The sequence below is a fragment of the Mizuhopecten yessoensis genome, unplaced genomic scaffold (genome assembly GCF_002113885.1).
Source record: "Mizuhopecten yessoensis strain PY_sf001 unplaced genomic scaffold, ASM211388v2 scaffold1011, whole genome shotgun sequence".
Lineage (NCBI taxonomy): Eukaryota > Metazoa > Mollusca > Bivalvia > Pectinida > Pectinidae > Mizuhopecten > Mizuhopecten yessoensis.
This window is the reverse complement of record NW_018403833.1, coordinates 769,297-790,356: the sequence shown is the minus strand read 5'-3', so window position 1 is coordinate 790,356 and position 21,060 is coordinate 769,297. Positions and strand designations below refer to the sequence as shown.

The window sequence follows — 21,060 nt, the reverse complement described above, 5'->3', positions numbered from 1 at the left end:
CATTGAACAAACGTGATAGCCATTCATCTCAGCAAATGACATGCCAAATATCATGACCTTAGGCATTACGGTTTTGAGTTGACTATTTTTGTCGTTTTGAAGGTACACAAAGGTTGAAGACGAATGCGAGACTGTGGAGTCGTTAATTCAAAGTTCTGGATGATAAATGAGAGGCAAAAAGCCATGCCCTTTAATGCATGGACAACGCTGAATGTTCTAAAATAGAACACTGCTCTGTACAGAATGGTTACAGTAACCAAATGATGTGACCTACGACCTCAAACTGACCACTGACCTAAAGCTTGACCCCCGCTGGACCTCCAATGACAATATTATTATTTTCATTTTCCATCTTCATGAAATGCATGCTCAGAATGGTATAATAGTACATAAGAAATTACTTAAATTTGAATCGTATCAAGTGAATGATGGTTTTGGTCAATTACATTGTGTTGTTCATGTAGTTACAGAAGATGTGTTTCGTGTATCTTGATTATTCAGGCAACATTTAAACGTTCAAAATTGCTGATAGTTTCGTATTTCGACATTAGATAATAATTTTGTCAGGTCAGCAATGTCCCTGAAAAGCCGAGTGGAAGTGGTTTTCACATACTTTGTATCTCGGGCATAGATATGGACTCCACTTCAAAGTAACGGAACACATTTTTTCTTCTTGCTCCTTTAGATAATTTACTCTAAAAACTCAGTATTTACGAGCGTTATAGCGTTGATGAGATTTTAATTATGTAATAAAACGACAGAAATGGTTCATTTGAGATACAAGTTAACAAGTATCTTAAAAATACGATAACATTTCTATATACAAAGTGTATATACTAACAACTTATATGTTCCCGTGAAAAGCTATTACATCAGTGAGGGGTAGTGATAGCAGGAGTGCTGGTGGTGCTGGTGGTGGGGAAGTTTGTGGTGATAGTGGTGGTGGTGCCGGTGGTGGGGAAATTTGTGGTGATAGTGGTGGCTTTATAAGTGAATTGTAATACCAGTAACATGCCAGACTGTCCTGCCTAAAAACAGAAACCAAATTGTCAACACACAGAAAAAAACACCAGAATTCAAAATTATGCCCAACAATTGGACCAGATGAGATAACGAAACAAAAATAAAATACATCTTGGACCCAAACAAAAAGCTAATGCGGAACTAGATGATCCGGAAGTGGAATTATTTCCTGCTCCACATGTGACAAATATGATGTTAAATAGAGAAAATAACGCCCACCACGAACTGTCTAACACACAGTTGAAATGTTTACTGAAAGAAAACAATAAACCGTCTAGAAATTAGGTTACGACGATACTGAAACAGCCACGTCAGAAATCAGGTTACGATTATACTAAAACAGCCACGTCAGAAATCAGGTTACGACGATACTAAAACAGCCACGTCAGAAATCAGGTTACGATTATACTAAAACAGCCACGTCAGAAATCAGGTTACTAAAACAGTCACGTCAGAAATCAGGTTACGATAATACTAAAACAGCAACGTCAGAAATCAGGTTACGATTATACTAAAACAGCAACGTCAGAAATCAGGTTATGATTATACTAAAACAGCCACGTCAGAATTCAGGTCACGGCGATACTAAAACTGAACTCGGAAATCAGGTCAGAAGTACTGCTACATGTATAAAGTGTGAAGTTATACTCGAAGAGAACCTTGTTTTCGTTATTTATTGTCTAACAGGACTTAAAAACAGGCCCTGATGTAGCAAATAAAAATATGACATATAAAATACAGAATCTGTGGAGGCTGATCATTACATGCTACAGTTGTCATCATCTAAGTCATGATTTAAAACGAGTGTTGTGCTTGGTAATCGACATATATGTCTCTGAGTCTGCTAGGAGACATCCTGACTGACGAGAGACTAACAGGTGATGTAGGAAGTCTTATCCTACCTAGGTTACCTGGTGGTGCCTCAATTTGGTGTAGGATTTATGGTTGGTTGGTTGGTTTATTTTGTTTAACGTCCTATTAACACCTAAGGTCATTAAAGGACGTGGTCTCATGTGTGTGTTGTGTATGTGTGTATGTGTGCCGGAGACAGGGTAAGTTGGTGCAATTGCCTCCGTGTGATAGCGCAGATCTGATGCCAACTTTATAGTGCTATCTCACTGAAATACCATGGCAAAGGCACCCAGAACTGCATTCCGCCCGGTCACATTATACTGACAACGGGTAAACCAGGATTATTGGTGACTTTCCTATAGCTTTGGAGTCACCTCTGTCCCTACTATTGTGTACTTTATAAAATATATTATTAGAAAGAGTAAACCAAGTATGTGATTTGACTCTAATTATGGACAATGTTTTTCATGTAATGATTAGACATCACAAACGCCCGTCTTTCGACCGACAGGACATTGCTCTGAATTTGTCAATTTTATCGACCTTAATTTTCAAAATATGCTCTACGAACACTAATTATATCTTTGTTTATGTAAACACGAATTGTATATACATGTATGTGGAAAGAAAAGTTGATACAAAATGTCTTCTTCGAATTATTTCTTATAAACGTCAAATTACGGCATGTCATTTACATAATGTAAAGCACAGTTTTTGGCAAACACAGTGAACAGCCCAACAATGTAATTGTTTAAGTAGACGTTAGATAACTTAAACAATCGGCATTTGACATAAAACCACTTAAGATTTGATATCACAGCTAACCCTAAACACGTGTGAAATTGTTTTCGTACAGCACATTGAATTTCCCAGTACAAGCTGCCAGGTGGCTAAATAGAAGAACTTGTGTGAAAAGGTTAATTGAATTTGCACAGTAGGTATAACATATGGGACTAATTTCACACACAAATAATCTATTTAACAGGTTTACATTTATAATACTGAACACCAAATCCTTTTAATAAATTCTGCAATAATGTCGAGTAGTTTAACAAGTTTCTAGGCAAAGGCAATACAATATATGTTTCTTTTTTCAAAGTTTGCCAGACTGAATTGCCTGTCGTAGATTTTGTAGTCTGTGTGAGGTATATGCTATAGACACACGTATTCACACTGGTACCCGCCAGTTCTGGTTCCATATTTATGAAACTGTTCTCATGTCCAAGCATGGATTCTGTGCTAAAATCAGCTTACTTGTTACACGCTTAAATCATTGAAAACAGTTTTGGCTTTAAATCTCTTCAATGTTTCTTCAAAAACACCATTTTTTTAAAATCTCTCAATTAAAGCTCTTGTAAGAATATTTGTGTATGGTCGGGTGGCACAGGGGATACTGCACTCGCAAAGACGGCTGTGGTTCGATTCCCCGGTTGGGTTTCAAAAAATGTATGTGGTCACTGTCTGAAAACAGGGGGTTGTTTCTGGGCACTCCGCTATTCTCCCACATTAAAGCGACTCAGTGCGTTTCCATCCGGGCCAACAAGAGCGATACTTGTTTCCCAATCGTTGCAAAATAAAATCAATTTATTAATATATGTATTTTTTTTATTCATTTTTTTTTTACAAATTTATGTCTAAAAGTTGATTCGATTTTTCAGGGTATATCTTCCTGAATACAGCCTGATTATTGAAATGTTAATTTTGAGAATATCTGAAAATTTACAATGTATTTTTCTTAGTTTCTAGATTATTATTTTAGAACCCTGTCATGTAAGTTAAGGTAGGACAGCTGGGTCGTGCCGATATAGCCGACCAGATGTGGTACAACTCGCACAAATACTTTAAGTATCTATGTCATTTTTTTCTGCATACTCAATGCAATTCTATCCGTATGATACAATGGAAACACAAGTTATGTCACTGGTAGTGTCAGCTCATCTGTGCGACCACACAAGGAGTCCCACAACTACCTCAAAGTTAAACAGATCATTACAGGGCTCTAGAAATACTAATTATATGATTAAGTGTAATACAGCTGATATTAGCCGCCATATTGGTATTCACGGTTATAATTACCCTACCCAACTTTAGTACTGTAATGTGTATTCACTGTAGACTAATAGCTAACATTTGTAAGGGAATCACGCACTGTAAACAATCATTGAAGCGCTTTTGAGCTGGTTTATATTGTTAAAGTGCAGGCGTAATGATTCGCTTTGTTGAAGTGTAGGCGTACCGATTCCTTTTGTAGAAGTTAATATTCAATTGTAAGTGTACTACTAGTTCGTGTAGTTGATTTATCTATAAACCAACGAGTTCTTATGATTAATATCCAAAAAGCCAGTCAATGACAGGGACTACCCGTTAATTTACTTCAATGTCTGTTTTGATGTTCATGATATCCTTCATTTTGTTTTTGTGTCTCCTCAGTTCATGTTGCTCTCCTTTTGTATTGGTGTCTCCTCGTTTCAGGTTGTTCCCTTTTGTATTGGTGTCTCCTCGGTTCAGGTTGTTCTCCTTTTGTTTTGGTGTCTCCTCGGTTCATTTGTTCTCATTTTGTTTTGGTGTCCCCTCGGTTCATGTTGTTCTCCTTTTGTTTTGGTGTCTCCTCGGTTCATGTTGTTCTCCTTTTGTATTGGTGTCTCCTCGGTTCATGTTGTTCTCCTTTTGTATTGGTGTCTCCTCGGTTCAGATTGTTCTCTATTTGTTTTGGTGTCTCCTCGGTTCATGTTGTTCTTCTTTTGTATTGGTGTCTCCTCGGTTCATATTGTTCCCTTTTGTATTGGTGTCTCCTCGGTTCATGTTGTTCTCCTTTTGTATTGGTGTCTCCTCGGTTCATGTTGTTCTCCTTTTGTATTGGTGTCTCCTAGGTTCATGTTGTTCTCTATTTGTTTTGGTGTCTCCTCGGTTCATGTTGTTCTCCTTTTGTATTGGTGTATCCTCGGTTCATGTTGTTTTCCTTTTGCTTTGGTGTCTCATCGGTCCATGTTGTTCTCTATTTGTTTTGGTGTATCCTCGGTTCATGTTGTTTTCCTTTTGTTTCGGTGCCCCCTACGGCCTAGGTCTATGTTGTTCTCCTTTCAATTCGGCCCCAGATTTCCAATTTTGTTTCTGTGTGGATGGCCTTGTTCACGTATATTTCGTTACATTAACTTCAATCAACAAGTAGACAGTTTTGACGCTGAAACTTTCAGTAAGTGCGTCTATGTCGGTGCATTTACGTGACTTTGATTTAAAAGTGATGATATCATTTTTTTGTTCACAAGGTATCTTCTAATCGCACGTCACTGTAAACAACGTTAGGGAGTCAGTATTGACAAGTAACTGACTTATAACAATGCACGATCTTGTAAATCTAATAAGATATATAAATACATTTAGCAGAGATGACGACAAAGTAAATCAATTGTGTTAGTGAATTAAGAACAATGTCGCCTACTAAGGCCACACGTAATGTGTAATTTGTGTATGTGTACTTCTGTTGGTCACGAACCAGTTTACTTGGCCTGGCCTGAAGTCGGAAGTCAAGAGGATCGAGGGCTTTACACTTTAATACACTTGTTGTAAGTGGTCCTATCGGTGGCTGTCGACCCATTACAGAGTACGTGTTAGGTCTATAAACTGCCAGGTGTTAATAGACATATACAATCTTAAATCAGGTTCCGTTTTATATCAGCTTTGTTCAGAAAGATTTAAAACTGTTATTTTAGCGAGTCTTTGGCGAGATGATGTTTAAAGCGGGTTAGATTCATTGACCAAGACATATGAAATTTAAATGAACTCGCGATATTTTCCCCCGATTATGACGTCTTAAAAATCTCACCCAATCACAACAAAGTTAGATATGTAACATGTAAGATATGAATCAAATAATACCGCTCCTTTATTCATATTAATCTCGTCATCACTTCATTCATTCCCCAGAACTTCAGACATTACAGGTCGTGGCCAAACAGATTTTATGCATTTTCATGACAGGAAGGAGATTAGATTTTTTCNCCAGCTACGATATTTGACTGTACTTCACCATAATAAACTTTACTACTTTACTGTTTAAGATTTAACTTTCTTTTTCCCAGTAGTAACATACATGTTTGTATGGGATATGTGTCACCGTCGATACCCTGTGGGAGTCACCTGATGTCCATCGCTAGGATGTTTCACCGCGTCCAGAACTGTTGGTGACTTACAAGCTTTTTTCGGATTAGACAGGCGATATCCTGATGGGTGCCAGGCGTGGTAAAGGAATGCCTTTCCTTCCAGGTCACATTTTTATTTGTCTGCGGAATGATTATCCTTTTCATGTTGACTTGTACTAGTGTTGGCCAAAGGGAACTAACTCAATAAACCAAAACTGACAAAAAGTCGACTCAAACCTCATATACTGAAATGTATTGATTTTCAATACATTTACGAAAACACAAGTTCACCATTTTTTCTTTATATATTGAGTTAAGGAAATCCTCCCTTATAGAACATAAGTTTTTGTACTATCTTAGCGACAAAAATCCAGGGTTCGTCTACACTGTACGTCCGCCTGGGGTGGATACAGATTTTCATGAAAGGGGATGGGGCTAGATATTCATATAGTGATCAATGGAAAATATATGTTTGCAGTTTATTCATTTTAAAGGTAAAAATTCGGACTTGAAGCCATGCTCTCCACGTGGGAGGTCAGGGGCTGGCTGAAAATAGAATGCTTTTAGAGTGGATATTGAACGTACTTGCCATATTTTTGTTTTAAATACGCCAAATTCGGGCTAGATTTGGCTGGTCGGTGTCCTCTTATAAATATCAACGTTTATGACAGATTTATGATAACACAATCCACGTCTTCATCATACTTAACATAAAGCTATGTCTCTGTAGCTGTGACGCTACCCTTTCTAATGATGTCCCATACACCAGATCGGATGTCAGTGTCAGAATTGGTGTCTTCGGTTAGGGTGTACAGTATCAAAGGAGGACGACAGGTGGTGTTTATGTAACAACCTGACAATCTGAACCAATAATTATCGGCTGATAACTTCTTGTCGGGTCGTAATAGTTTACATTTTAACGCAAACAGTCCTCGTATAATTTGACAACATGGAATGTTTTCTTTGGAGAATTTATCATAATAAACCGTGGCGGAACAACAATGACATGACCGGTACACAGTGATAGACAACTTAATCATAGCCACACTAATCATATTCCGCCCTAATCCGTAAAGGTTTTCAGTAATGATGCCTCAGAAAATAAGACGGTGATTGACTAGTTGGTAGTATAGCTTTCATGTATGGGGTCTTACATCCGAAATGATGAGAGTGACCGATATGGTCAAATAATCACAAGCCAGCGTCCAACACAGGGGCCTGTCATTATTACAACAACAGGGTGTATGTGTGGACCTACACCGGTGTGTGGCAGTATTATTGGACGTTTTGGGGGGTTATCAATAACACTTGGTACCCCGTCCCAAATGTAAATCGGGGTATCAACTTTACAGATCATTGATATAAAACCCTGAAACATTAACACATCAAGATAGCTCCAAATATATACACCCTGATGTTGGTTATCGGGTCCCTGTGCAGTCTAGGCACACGGTTAATGTTCAACATTGTGTAGGGTTGCATTACCCAGGTAAAGGGTCCCACATCTGGTACAGGATATGCTGACCTTCCAAAAAATTGGTTCCGTTTTTCGTTTTAGTGATTTTTTAAAATGTATTTTGGAATTTATGAAGACATTTTTTTTGTAAAATGTTGCTTTTTTCTGCTTTTCGTGAAATGCTGAATTTCCTTTGTTTTTTCAGAAAACCTGTCTTTCATTGTTTGGTTGTCATACTGACTTTCGATTCCAATTTTATCATTATGTTGACACTGTGGTACTTTTGTAGACAATCATAATTGGCTAATGAACAATAACAAAAAAGGTTTTTTTTTCGGTGTCATTATGCACTAGGATTCTGTAGTTCTTTATGTTAAAATGTAGATATTAAGTACCTCAACTCATTCACCCCTTAAATTTCATAATGAACTATACCAACCTTTGAATTGGAAGAGTTCAAATGTGTCTTCAGGGGTGAATGAGTTAATTAATTTGAATTAACACTCTACTTATTGACCTATGTACCGTCCATTGGTTTATTAGACACTCTGATGACTACTCTGCCCTTGTGCTACTGTATTGGTCCTTTGGGGACTGTCCTTGTATATTGACATTGTCCTATACTGGTAATGTAAATTGACATGAAATATACCTTGGTTACAACACTTGGTTAGAGCACATGTACCGTTCATTTACACAATATTGAATCCTTTTGGTTCAGGGCTACTACACACCAAAACTTTTCAAAATCCCTTCAACCATCAGCATACTTGCATACTTATAGCAGGGAAATTTCCATGAGGGAGATTCTGCATACTTAAAATTAAAAGATAAATAAAATGCGTGTATATACCCCTAGTGACAATATAATCCTTTAAAAAATTACATATTTTGAGTTGCTCTTTTAGATGAAATCATTACATCTTAGAATTTAGGAATAGTTTAGCAAATTCACTAGTTGAAATGCTAAATTTAAGGGTCCAAAATCGGGAGTCTCCCTCCTAAATAGGGAGAGTTGGCAAGTATGCACCAGGTGTGTATCTGATTTCTGGCAATTTTGAGTCTCAGGCCATAGCTGTGAAGGCAGGGGTTGGGAGTTGGTACCAGGTAAGGGGAACTCTCCAGTATATTTTGTTTTGCTTTCTAGAATTCTAAGGGGTGATGTCCAGTGTTCTGATAGCTAGTTTCTCACAATTCAAGATACCAATCAACTTTACTTCCCGACCAATTTGACCTGTGAATTCATTCTCTGATAAGGTGTATGCAGTAACTGTTGTACCTGGCCGGTTGTCACACAATAAATTCAAAATCAAATGTTTCAGTCAACAGTTTTATTTCTGATGAATGATATTAGCCAATAGCTTAAACACAATACAATTTCCTCTCCGTCATCTCTCACACAATCATTCTAGCAATACATTTACACATACAACAGGTCAATCAAGCACGCCGGAGGAATTTGATTACCGACTGTAACAGGTCCACAAATCTGTTTATCCCATGATCTGTTTCACGACCGTAACGGGTCCACCAATCTGTTTATCCCATGATCTGATTCATGACCGTAACGAGTCCACAAATCTGTTTATCCCATGATCTGTTTCACGACCGTAACGGGTCCACCAATCTGTTTATCCCATGATCTGTTTCACGACTGTAACAGGTCCACAAATCTGTTTACCCCATGATCTGTTTCACGACCGTAACAGGACCACAAATCTGTTTATCCCATGATCTGTTTCACGACCGTAACAGGACCACAAATCTGTTTATCCCATGATCTGTTTCACGACAGTAACAGGTCCACCAATCTGTTTATCCCATGATCTGTTTCACGACCGTAACGGGTCCCCCAATCTGTTTACCCCATGATCGGTTTCACGACCGTAACAGGTCCACCAATCTGTTTATCCCATGATCTGTTTCACGACAGTAACAGGTCCACCAATCTGTTTATCCCATGATCTGTTTCCCGACCGTAACGAGTCCACAAATCTGTTTATCCCATGATCTGTTTCACAAAATCTGTATGATTTATCTATGGGCCACAATCCGTGACCTTTGACCTGATTGGACTGAAACAATTGACCAACAGTATTCTACTGAAGTCGTTCAATGGAAACTTTTGATAACTCTGGAGTCTTGCTGAAAAGATTCTGTTTCACGACACAAATAATGTATAATACATGAAATTCTTACCATGATTTAATCATTTTGGATCTGTGCATTGGTTAGGAAGACACTTAAGCCAACGGGACATTTTCAAGTTATTTCTCAGCAAAATTTATAATTCCAAATGGCCATAGCATAGAACACTTGCAAATTTTTAATGGGCTATTATCTTTTTGCTGAAAGCCACTTTAAACCGGGTCTCCTATAGTTATAACATTGATGTATGCAATTCTGTACTGTTAATATTCAGAGAAAAGCCTTTTATATAATAGAAGTATAGCTGACGTTATTAAACCGTTCACCCCTGAAGTCACATTTGAACCTTACCAAATCATAGACTGGGTAAGTCCAAGTGAAATATGTAGGGCTGAATGAGTTAAAATATATGTTAATCACTTCGAACAGACTCACAATACAAGATCCAAAAGCATGCGGATATACCACTTCACGTCTGTTTTAAGTTTGAAATATTCCTGTGCATCACAATCCATCGTCGATCAACATCTGCAGCTTCTGTTCAAAGATGTCACTGGATCTCCTGTACAGCACTATTTCTTCCTGGAGTTTTGTCAGCTTGTCTGACACACCACCGACCGCAACACTGGTCAAAGCTGATTGGTCAGCGGTGGAAGTATCCAGGAGCTTAAAGTCAGACACCCTGGACAGTTCAGATGAACTGTATCGTCGGGGAGTGATGCAGTCTGCGAACAAAGATGGCTCTATTCCAGACGCATCCATGAATTCTGGGGGTGTCGTACAATTGGGACTAAAAAACAACGGACTATTTCTGTCAAATGTTTGGTCTGCACTCTCTGTGTCACAATCATTTAAAACCTTTTGTAGATACCGATCAAATTTCTGTGATTCACGACGTTCTGCTTTCACAGATTCAAGCAGACGGCGTGTGTCCTCCTTGGCTGCCATTTCTTCCTGTGACAAAGGCTCAAGGTCAATATCTGCACAAGTTGAGGAGGTTACGAGAGACTCCTGAATTCTGTCCTGTGTCCTACTCTGCTCTAACCTAGCCTCCCGAGCTTTCTCTACGGCAGTCTGTACAGTGTTGTTCAGGGAAGGTAGACCTGTCAAACAATATGTTACTGTTATATTATGTATTTGTAAACTAGTTTTGTAAAACAGTGATATGATGACAAAGATTTCACTTTTTTTATTTGTCTGTCAAAGTGCTGTACCAAGAAATCATAGGAAGAGAATAAAAACACAGGCCCCCAGACAATTGTTATATACTGTATACCGGGAAAACTATCGCCAAGTCAAATATTCACCCTTTGCTGAAAAAATCCATGTTCTCCTAGCGTTAATTTCGCCCTTCACATGTAATTACCACATAGTGTATGTTGTGTACTAATAATCGCTGTAACGATAAATTCATCCTCATTTGGGAGCCAAAAAAGGCGAAAGTTAAGATGCGGCGAAAAGTTCCTGGTATACAGTGCTTGTTCTATTATGATGAAATCAGATCAGTTTTCCCTACTTTAACCCTCCCCTGTATTGTACAGCCGGATCGCATTGATATAAATTTCACTGAATACAGTCAATATTACAACTGTGACATTTATATAGCGTCAAATGCAAGAACTAAAAGTCACAGGTCTTCATCAATACATATCACAATGTTACAATATATACCCCTGAGTTGTATTCATTTATATTGATTACTACAGAAGGCAATGGCAGATTATTTACAAACTCTAGGCATATCTTCTGGAAATCCACAAATGACATGTCATCAAGAGGTACATAAAAACTCACAACATATTTCACATAAATATATAAAGAAGCAAGTTCTACATTCATCATAACATGTACATGAACAATGCTTATATATTTTATAAATTAATACTAATTCATGCATAAAAAGACAGATTTACAGTTTTTTCACAAAATCAGCTTTATCATGAGATGTAAAATCTAAAAAGGTTCAAATGACAAAACTATTAAGTTTTCAGACATTCATTTAGACATCAAATTAATATATGTAGTTGTGATCTTGTGTATATGTTATTGTAGAATTCACTTACCTGTGATGTCTCGATGACTCTCCAGGTAAGTCCAGGTATCGGGAGGTTTGTAGGACTTCAAGTGGTCCTCAAAGTACACCACTTTCAGTTCCTTGTCTTCTTCCTGTAAAACCGAGATTTCCACTATGCAAAAATTTGTTAACAAGTCTAAAACTCTCTTACATACCTATTTAATCTTTAATCTCACTACATTGACACATTACAGTGATTCCATTGTGAGAAGAATCTGTGCCAAGATACTACCTGTGTAAGAGATCACTTTTTGGTTTCAATGAAGGTGGTCCTTTATTTCATGTTTGACTGTAGAAGACATATGATATGGAATATTGAACATAGTTTTATGCATATGGATGTTTGTTGAGGTCAATATGTGGTTATATAGACCTGAGAAAGTGATATTGACCGATATGAGGTGAAGGTTGATGTCACTTTTCAGGTCTATATAACAATACATTCACAGAAATGAAAGTCCTTACCGGGTAATTGCAATAACTAACAATACTACAAACTGGCAATATTAGCATAAGTATATTTTTTTGATGAAAAGGTATAACATTGCAACTTGAATGTTAAAATTCTCAACAATTTCTGCTCTGGACAAGGAGAGCTAATCCATAATACTTCACATCAGTACTGCAATTGGATATTAAGAGCAGAAAATGAACTAGAAAATAGATATACAAAGCCTTTTTGTAAAAAAGCTGTTATAAAATAACATGAATACAGTGACCTCTGTTCTGAGGACAGTCTGAACACAGGAAGCTTTGTCCTGTGGACTGAGACTTACCTCAGTGTCCTCCATCTGTGGGTCTGTAAAACTAACGGATGCCATTCTATATTCTATACAGGCCGTGATCAAGTCTGTCCAGGGCACATTCTCAAAGCTCGGCTCACAACGATTCTCCCCTTCCATAAGGTAACAGGTGTCCTCGAAGTCTCGTCGTACTGTCTTCAGCAGCAGACGTATTCTGTTAAGAGGTCAAAGGTCAATGTGAAACACTCTTTTATGGCATATCAACGAAATCGAATAATTATTGAAAAAACTTAAAAGGATACAAAACCACTGCTTTATTTACTAAGTAGATCTTTAAAAAACTCTTAACTTACTTGGAAACAAGATCCACCTTGGCTGACCCTTGGTCATCTCCAGCCACACTTCGGACAAAGGCCCAAATCTCATCACACACCTCGGACCAGTCTGTATTCTCCAGGTCAATGTCCTGTAACCATGGTAATTCCATTTCGTGGACAATGCCACTCAGATACTCCAAGTGATCCTCGTCATTCCAGTAGGGTGTGGGCAGCCCTGAAATATCACAATACAACATTTAAGGGTATGTAACATCTTACCCAATATACCTGTGATTTGTCTTTAGAGTTTTCTTTTTTTAAACAAATGTTGAAATAAGCATCATCTGATAATTAGAATGTACCTGTCATTAATTGTTGTGTACCTTTTAAATGATTGTGTCAACAATTATTTTTACAAGTCAAAGTTTGCATTCATAAAATGTATTTGATAGGTTCCTTAATAGTGTGTTACATTTTTCTTATGAAAAATATGCATAATATAAAATGCAAAATGTTTGCCTAATCTGAAATCCTATGGGACATACAGAACGGTAAAATTATCAGAGAAAAACAGCGATGACCGAAATTGTCCCGGCATTTAATATCAGTAAATATGGAAATCATTGTTCAAATTAAATTCCATGGATATTTCATTACTTTTACTATCATTCAACAGTTTTCAGATCTAAATCATTTTCAAGAACTTGACTCGTAAACCAAGACAAAATATATGCATTGTTCTGACCTTCTGCAGCGTTTGTACGGCAGAACTCTGGGACTGGCCAGGAGAGGTCAAGTAGTCTAGGGGAGGTAACTACTGCCTCCAGGTGTTGAATGACAGCGTTATACAATGACAGCAGGTCGCTGGGCCTCTGTAACAAAATGATGGGCATATATGTTTGTCAGAAAATTAGTCACTTCAATGCTTTGAATGAATCCCCCTTTTCATGACAAAATCATATAAAACTGCCACATAAATTATACACATGAATAATTACTGGAAACTGTATTTCACTGCAATGAATGATTTGTTACAAGACTCATTAATTAAAATAAAATACATGGGTTGTACTGCTTACAGCCATTGATTTCCCTCTGTTTTAAGTAGTTACCTGGTGTAAGCACCCATTGACCTTTCTCTGTTTTAAGCAGTTACCTGGTGTAAGCACCCGTTGACCTTCCTCTATTTTAAGTAGTTACCAGGTGTAAGCACCTGTTGACCTCTCTCTGTTTAAAGCAGTTACCTGGTGTAAGCACCTGTTGACCTTCCTCTGTTTTAATTAGTTACCTGGTGTAAGCACCCGTTGACCTTTCTGTTTTAAGTAGTTACCTGGTGTAAGCACCCGTTGTCCTTTCTCTGTTTAATTAGTTACCTGGTGTAAGCACCTGTTGACCTTTCTCTGTTTTAATTAGTTACCTGGTGTAAGCACCCGTTGACCTTCCTCTGTTTTAAGCATTGACCTTCCTCTGTTTTAAGCAGTTACCTGGTGTAAGCACCTGTTTACCGTCCTCTGTTTTAAGAAGTTACCTGGTGTAAGCACCCGTTGACCTTCCTCTGTTTAAAGTAGTTACCTGGTGTAAGCACCTGTTGACCTTCCTCTGTTTTAAGTAGTTACCTGGTGTAAGCACCTGTTGACCGTCCTCTGTTTTAAGAAGTTACCTGGTATAAGCACCCGTTGACCTTCCTCTGTTTTAAGCGTTGATCTTCCTCTGTTTTAAGCAGTTACCTGGTGTAAGCACCTGTTGACCCTCCTCTGTTTTACTTAGTTACCTGGTGTAAGCACCCGTTGCCCTTCCTCTGTTTTAAGCAGTTACCTGGTGTAAGCACCCGTTGCCCTTTCTGTTTTAAGTAGTTCCCTGGTGTAAGCACCTGTTGACCTTTCTGTTTTAAGTAGTTACCTGGTGTAAGCACCCGTTGACCTTCCTCTGTTTGAGGTTGTAGAAGACAGGTGAGTAGAAGTGCTTGTGTAGGTTGGTGTCGATGTAGTCCCGTATGTAGGTCACACACAGTTGAGGTGTGTTGGGGTATTCCTCACCCAGCCACTGTACTGCCTCCCCAAGCTGAGTGGGGAAAAATATAGAAAATCATACACAAAGGTGCTAATATTTGCGTAAACGGGAAATCTTAACATAAAAACCCTCGTACCACTGCCAAAAATTGTAACTATGCACTTCAAACCGATTTTGCTGACATGACCATATAAATATGAATCAATTCTCAAAAGAAAATTGTACTTTGCGGGACTTTTATGAAAAATAATAGAGATAAAATAAATATATTATAATCAACAACAGTGTTCTGTGTGTAAAAGAAAGTGTGGCTAGACAGGGGGCTGAACCCCTGACTCAGATTATTACAGTCCTTCTAACCTACTGAGCTACCTGGTCAACAAAAGTGTTCCGGCCCAGCTTTGCTACAGTTGTATACAAAACGATATTATAGGGAAGTAACTTTATATAGGAAAAACCATAGCACAGTAGGACAAGGGTCCTTAATGAAATGACCAGTTTCTAAGAAAAGGTCAAATATTTTTTTCTCACTGATCTTATTCAACAGAAACTCTAGAGGGTAGTTGAAGACTTTCATGTAATATTTCTTACCTCTGAAGATAATGACAAACTGTCAAGGTCAAAACCCAGTTCAAGGTCGTCCCTGTAATCTATGTCCAGTATGTAGACATTGGACACTTTGTCCAGACTTAGGTAGTGGTCCATGATGTTCTGCCTGACCAGATCGTCGGTAACCATGGACTGATCACATGACACTGGACACAGGATGACCAGAGATACTGCCGGGTCAGAGGGCTTCATCTGGAGTAAACCATCCAGCCTCTGACGCACTCTCCTCCAATAGGTCTGTAGTTAACAGGAAGATCAAACACAAGGTCAAATGTAAGGTCATAAGGTCAAACACAAGGTCAAATGTAAAGTTTAAATATCAAGGCTAAATTATTAGGTGAAAGAGTTTTGCTAAATTGGATGCAAATAATGCTCATAAATAATATCTGGGAACAAAAACCAGTATTCGCCATCATTCATACCCAGAAATAGCACCAGGATGACCCCATCAATTGTCTGTCCCCTTCCTAGTATTTCTTAAATCAGCAATAGCCTCTATGCCCAGAAGTAGGACTAGCATGAAACAGATGACCCAAATCAGGTCCCGTCCATCATGTTCACACAAACAGAATCATTAACCCTGCTCGGGACTAGGCTAGGATGAACACCTTCATTCCATTCAGACCCTATTCCTTATGTATAGAGTTAAGACTATCCTAGGAGGAGGGCCAGGACAACAGTGTGACCCAAAAGGTTCCTTATCCCCCATTCCCTGTTCTAACAGAATCATCCATGTCCAGTAACCTTCTGACCCCCTATCAGGTCCCATCCCTTGTATATACTTAGTCAGGACTATACGCCCCGAGGTAGGGCCATAATGAAGCCATTGACCCTCATTTGTTTACCTCCCTTGTACTTACAGAATCAGGACTATCCTCCATGCCCAGGGGTAGTGTCAGGATGATCCCACTAACCCCCATCAGGTCCTCCACGCCCCGTCTGCCCCTCCTGGGTCGAGGCCCCTGGATGGCTCTCACACAGACACACAGCTTACACTGTGATTTGTCATCATCCTGGACCAGGTCTGCCTTGTACAGACTCAGCACTTCCTCCTGACCACAGATACACAGTGTATTGGATAAAAAGGATTAATGGTGTGTTTTTTTTGCAATTTCTTTTTATGATTTACCTAAAACTTTTCTGTATGCCTTATTTAGGGAAAATTACTGTGAAACAAAAATCAATTTTGACATCAACCTTTCTCTCTGATGACACAGGATTATTCTGCCTCGAATAAGACAAAAGTTGTTTGAACTTTTTTCATATTTCAGCCACTCACCTGACCTCTGGCCTTTGAACTTTTGGAGAACTTTGACCTTAGCCAGGTATTGAGGTGACCAGTTGCATTTTTATCCTCCTCTGTATCACACATGTCCGGGTCTGGGAGGGACAGTGCCAGCTTCCAATAGATAGAGGTGGGAAGCTTACCTGTAATTACAGACACACCTGCCGGTATAGCTCAGTACTATAAAGCTGCTAATTTAATGAGGTTTTTATTTTTGTTACTACTTTAGAGGTGGGTGTTGAATCACCAATAATTTCAATTTTTATAAATGAATTTGAGAGATCTTTGTGCTTTTCTCAAATTTAAACGGTATTCACGTTTTTTTGACCTGTGCATGCCATTGAGGGTCAGAGTGTCAAAGGGCATGTAACTAACATTTATTACCAATATGACGTGATCTGAAGACAATCTATCTTTAATATCAAATTCACACTTGACAAACAGTTGTTATCTGTATGTAATATATAACTCCTATAAAAGCAAAAACACAATTTCTCTATGTCTCAAAGCAACCTCTTTTGGCAAATTCCCAGATTGATTTGTGAATGGGAAGCTGAAATTCATTGCAGAACATCACTATCATGGCTTCAATAATTATGAACCTTTCTCTTGGGACTGTTTATTTAGGTCTGAGCATTACATAAGAGTTTCCAGTTTTACCTTTGAGTTTTCTTTGCAGGATTCTCTTTACATTTCCTCCAACGAGCTTAACAATATCAAAAGGCTGCCAAGCTTTACAGTGACAAAGATTCTGGTACAATTCATGGGCAGAGAGAAGCTTTGCACCAACCCATCTTTGATCAGACAGCTGTATGGAGGATGCCAGTGATAGCCTGGCGTCAGCACTAATGGAGAAACTGTTGGCTATGATTCCATCCTCTCTCCTGTCTGGGATAAGCATGTCTATTTGTTCTGCTGCTGTGTCCAAGCCGGGAGCTGACGGGAAGGTTAGCATTCCACGTTTGAGTTTCTGTCGAGCAGAGAATTCCTTTTTCCACACCTGTAGGTACCTGCCAGCTATTCTGAGCTGGACACACTTCTCAATGTCTGCGAGTTTCTCCAGTCTTTCTACCACGTCTTTCTGATAGACATCAGATGACACAGATTGTACAAGCTCTCCCATCACATCCTCTAGCAGTTCGTCACCAACGTCTACAGAACAACGTGCTTTCTGCTGCTCCTTCAGCTCAGCCTTCACCTCTCTGAGGGTTAAAACAGTATATTTGTTGTCAGCAAAATACTAAATAAAACTTATTATTAAGTTTCCAATCACATCTGATAATAATCAATAAAGTAACCATACCCTTTTGAAAATATCACTGAACATTATTAATATGGGTAACGAACTTGATGTGACATTCATTGACCTGGAATTCAGCATGATACCTACCTGTCCTTGGCAGTAATATACATAATGACCTTGACCTTACTGGAATCAGCATGATACCTACCTGTCCTTGGCAGTAACATACATAATGACCTTGACCTTACTGGAATCAGCATGATACCTACCTGTCCTTGGCAGCAACATACATAATGACCTTGACCTTACTGGAATCAGCATGTTACCTACCTGACCTTGGCGGTGGCAAGGTTGAGCAGCTCCTGATTGGTCACGTCCTTGATGACCTCAGAGACAAGTGTGGCCATGGCCCTCTTTAATGTGGCCTCCCGTTCCTGTTTGAACTGACGCTGACGCAACACTTGGATCTCATTGTAGTAAGCTATGGACAGGGCACTGCAAATATTGTATCACATAGATTAAAGTCTCTGTCTACCGGTGAAAATTTGTTACCTTAACTCTGACCTTTTTGTGTAAAGTTATATACATATCATTTTTTGATGAATGTTTGAAATTTGTAAAGTCAGAAATTATAAAATTTAATGTAAATAGACTGCACTTGGTGATAGTTGATACAGCTCCAGTATTATTGATACTCGATCAGCGATGTTTATGTTTGAGTTTTGAAAATTTATCTAGAGGAAGGACAGAATAATTTACAAAACAAATTTAATTGGCAACAGCTAAACAAGAAATGCATGGAAGGTGATGTGTTGTCTGTGTCTGATTAAGAAATCTAATACATCTGTATTATTTATCGGGCCACAAGCCTTATTAATTATTTGCAAATTTGACAGGGCATTAAACCTGAGCTAAGACATAGGTAGTATGTATAAATTCGGCACATTATTTCTATAATTTCTTCAAAAGATATCATCCAACTATCAGTCAATAAAATTGCAGCAGCCTTATTCAGTGTTTGTGAATTTGACCAATCATCAAATATTGTCTGGAAACAAATCTGTACGCCAACAAATTATCCCGATGCGTTGTTGGCTAAGCTTAAGTTATTTAGATACGTTTGATCTTTAGGCCAAACAAATTTGATTAAAGATAAGGATTGATATACAGGCAAGCGTTAAAATGATTATGACTTGTGTACAAATGGCGCTCCTTCCGGTATAAATAAGGAATGGAGGGTTGGAGATTCTCATCTGGAACATCGTGGGGGGATTTTCGGAGGCTTGCTCTATGACGCAACTATAAAAAGACAAGGTAATGCCCACAATGAACGATTTTGAAAAGAAATTGGCCTGAGAACTAGGTAATTAATTTTATTTGGCCTTACTTCACATTTTCCTGAACAACCTCCTCCACTAGAGAGTGTACAACGGCGTGACTTTGGTCCAGGTAGGTCTTTACTTCACTGGTCACCTCACAGGACACCTGACCACAGAATTCGTCAATGACCTCCCAGAACAGCAGCTTGGCACATTCCTTCACCTCCTAAACACAAGAAACCAAATCTGCTGCTCATCAATTCGTTGATTTAACATTCAACCCCAGGGTCCCATAAAAAATCCTTAATCTGAAGAAAGCAATGAGTGGTACCCAATATTACCAGTAGGACCCATCTAATCAGGTTTATAGCTGACCGCACAGTATACATAGATTACTATTGTGGCAGATTTTAATTGTACATATTAGGATTAAGGTTGCCTTCCAGCTTAGAGCTAGAAGGAATTTCTCTTAAGCTCAGTGGTAGAGTGTCTGACTAGGAACCTGAACCTGGAGATCAAGGGTTCCATCCCCGCTGGAAGCACACCATTCTCTTTCCTGTTACACATAGATTAAGTACTTACCATGTGGTTTTTACAATTAATCACTTTAAATGGTACATATTAGAGATACATGTTTAGGAAAAGGATTCTAATTTACTTTGATCAAAGATATTCAAAGATCAAGTTTATGTTGTCCAGCTGAATGTTGCTGCTAAGATGTATTATGATATTTTATAATTGATCCTGTAGTGTATTTTGAACGCACAACATTACTACTTTCTGACACCTTACTTATGATTACAGATATATTAAAACACGATTTCAATAAAAAAAAAATGTAAGTGAAAGAGAACTAATTTTTCCAGTTCTGTGTTTTTGTTTTGATCCTGTTATTGTATTTTATATTTACCGTGTTGGTGACTTTCATCGGTTGTGGTTGAGGAGGTGGTACTACTACTGGTACTGGCTGGGAGGGGGCTTCTACCCTGATCACGGGCCTGCTTTGGCTTGGACCTGGGTAAGGGGGTGGGGCCCCAGCTGGTGTGGAATCGACCTCTGTCGTCAATGTCGAGGCACTAGGAAAGTCTACTATATCTGAAACATAAATTCATGTGCAAACATAACCACCTATTGATTCATTTATGGTCAATTGAAACCAAAAGCAATTCTTACCAATTAGTTAACGTTACATGGGTCCAGACCTTCAACCTTGTGATCTGTTGTACAATCCCATCAGGTCTCATTTTACTCTCATACAGCTAAAGCAGGATTAGCCATCTAAATTCTGGTGAGCAACAATTCAATGCCGAATTCAAACTCTCTCTCTGTAAGAACTGATATTGCCTGAAGTCTGACTAAATAAACTATGACATAATGTGTCCTTGGAAATTCACACTGCTGTGAGAAGTTGTAGCTGATGTTGATCTTTGACTCGAGGTATGACCTTAAATTCTGCCCTTGTGAACCCATTCGAATAAATCTGATCATTGGCAAATAAGATAATGATATAATCTTCATCATAAATCTCCAATGTTTACCGAAGTTAAGATATTACTTTCAAAGACTTATATTGATTACATTAACAGATGGAGTTTGAGTACTACATGTCAAAACCTGCTTCCAATAAATCTTAATTGACCTACAATGGTGAAATGCTAGACGTCCAGTCTAATACGATAACTTACCTTGGATGTTCAGCCATTTAGTAGTTATGGCTCCTTCGAGGAGATGGGGGTGGAGGGATGGACATGGTTCAATTTGATATTCCGTCTTTTCGTATTGCAGAATTATCTGCTCCTGTGAGCAGGAATTGATTGCTACGTCATTTGTTTGTGAGAGTAA

At 38.5% G+C, this 21,060-nt stretch overlaps 1 protein-coding gene across 3 annotated transcripts in view; it reads right to left on the bottom strand.

Moving 5' to 3' along the window:
- Positions 1-8,791: 8,791 nt before the first annotated feature.
- LOC110456332 (germinal-center associated nuclear protein-like) overlaps positions 8,792-21,060 on the bottom strand; it is a 30,615-nt gene continuing 18,346 nt past the window's right edge. For all 3 annotated transcript variants that reach the window (XM_021507012.1, XM_021507027.1, XM_021507018.1), the window contains 13 exons: positions 20,129-20,313; positions 19,287-19,444; positions 18,230-18,394; positions 17,317-17,858; positions 16,651-16,799; positions 16,232-16,423; positions 15,354-15,608; positions 14,652-14,813; positions 13,498-13,624; positions 12,789-12,987; positions 12,469-12,649; positions 11,682-11,784; positions 8,792-10,721 (listed from right to left, as the gene is read on the bottom strand). In XM_021507012.1, the coding sequence (XP_021362687.1) occupies positions 10,123-10,721; positions 11,682-11,784; positions 12,469-12,649; positions 12,789-12,987; positions 13,498-13,624; positions 14,652-14,813; positions 15,354-15,608; positions 16,232-16,423; positions 16,651-16,799; positions 17,317-17,858; positions 18,230-18,394; positions 19,287-19,444; positions 20,129-20,313 (3,017 nt within the window). In that variant the 3' untranslated portion in view covers positions 8,792-10,122. The remainder of the gene's footprint in view (positions 10,722-11,681; positions 11,785-12,468; positions 12,650-12,788; positions 12,988-13,497; positions 13,625-14,651; positions 14,814-15,353; positions 15,609-16,231; positions 16,424-16,650; positions 16,800-17,316; positions 17,859-18,229; positions 18,395-19,286; positions 19,445-20,128; positions 20,314-21,060) is intronic.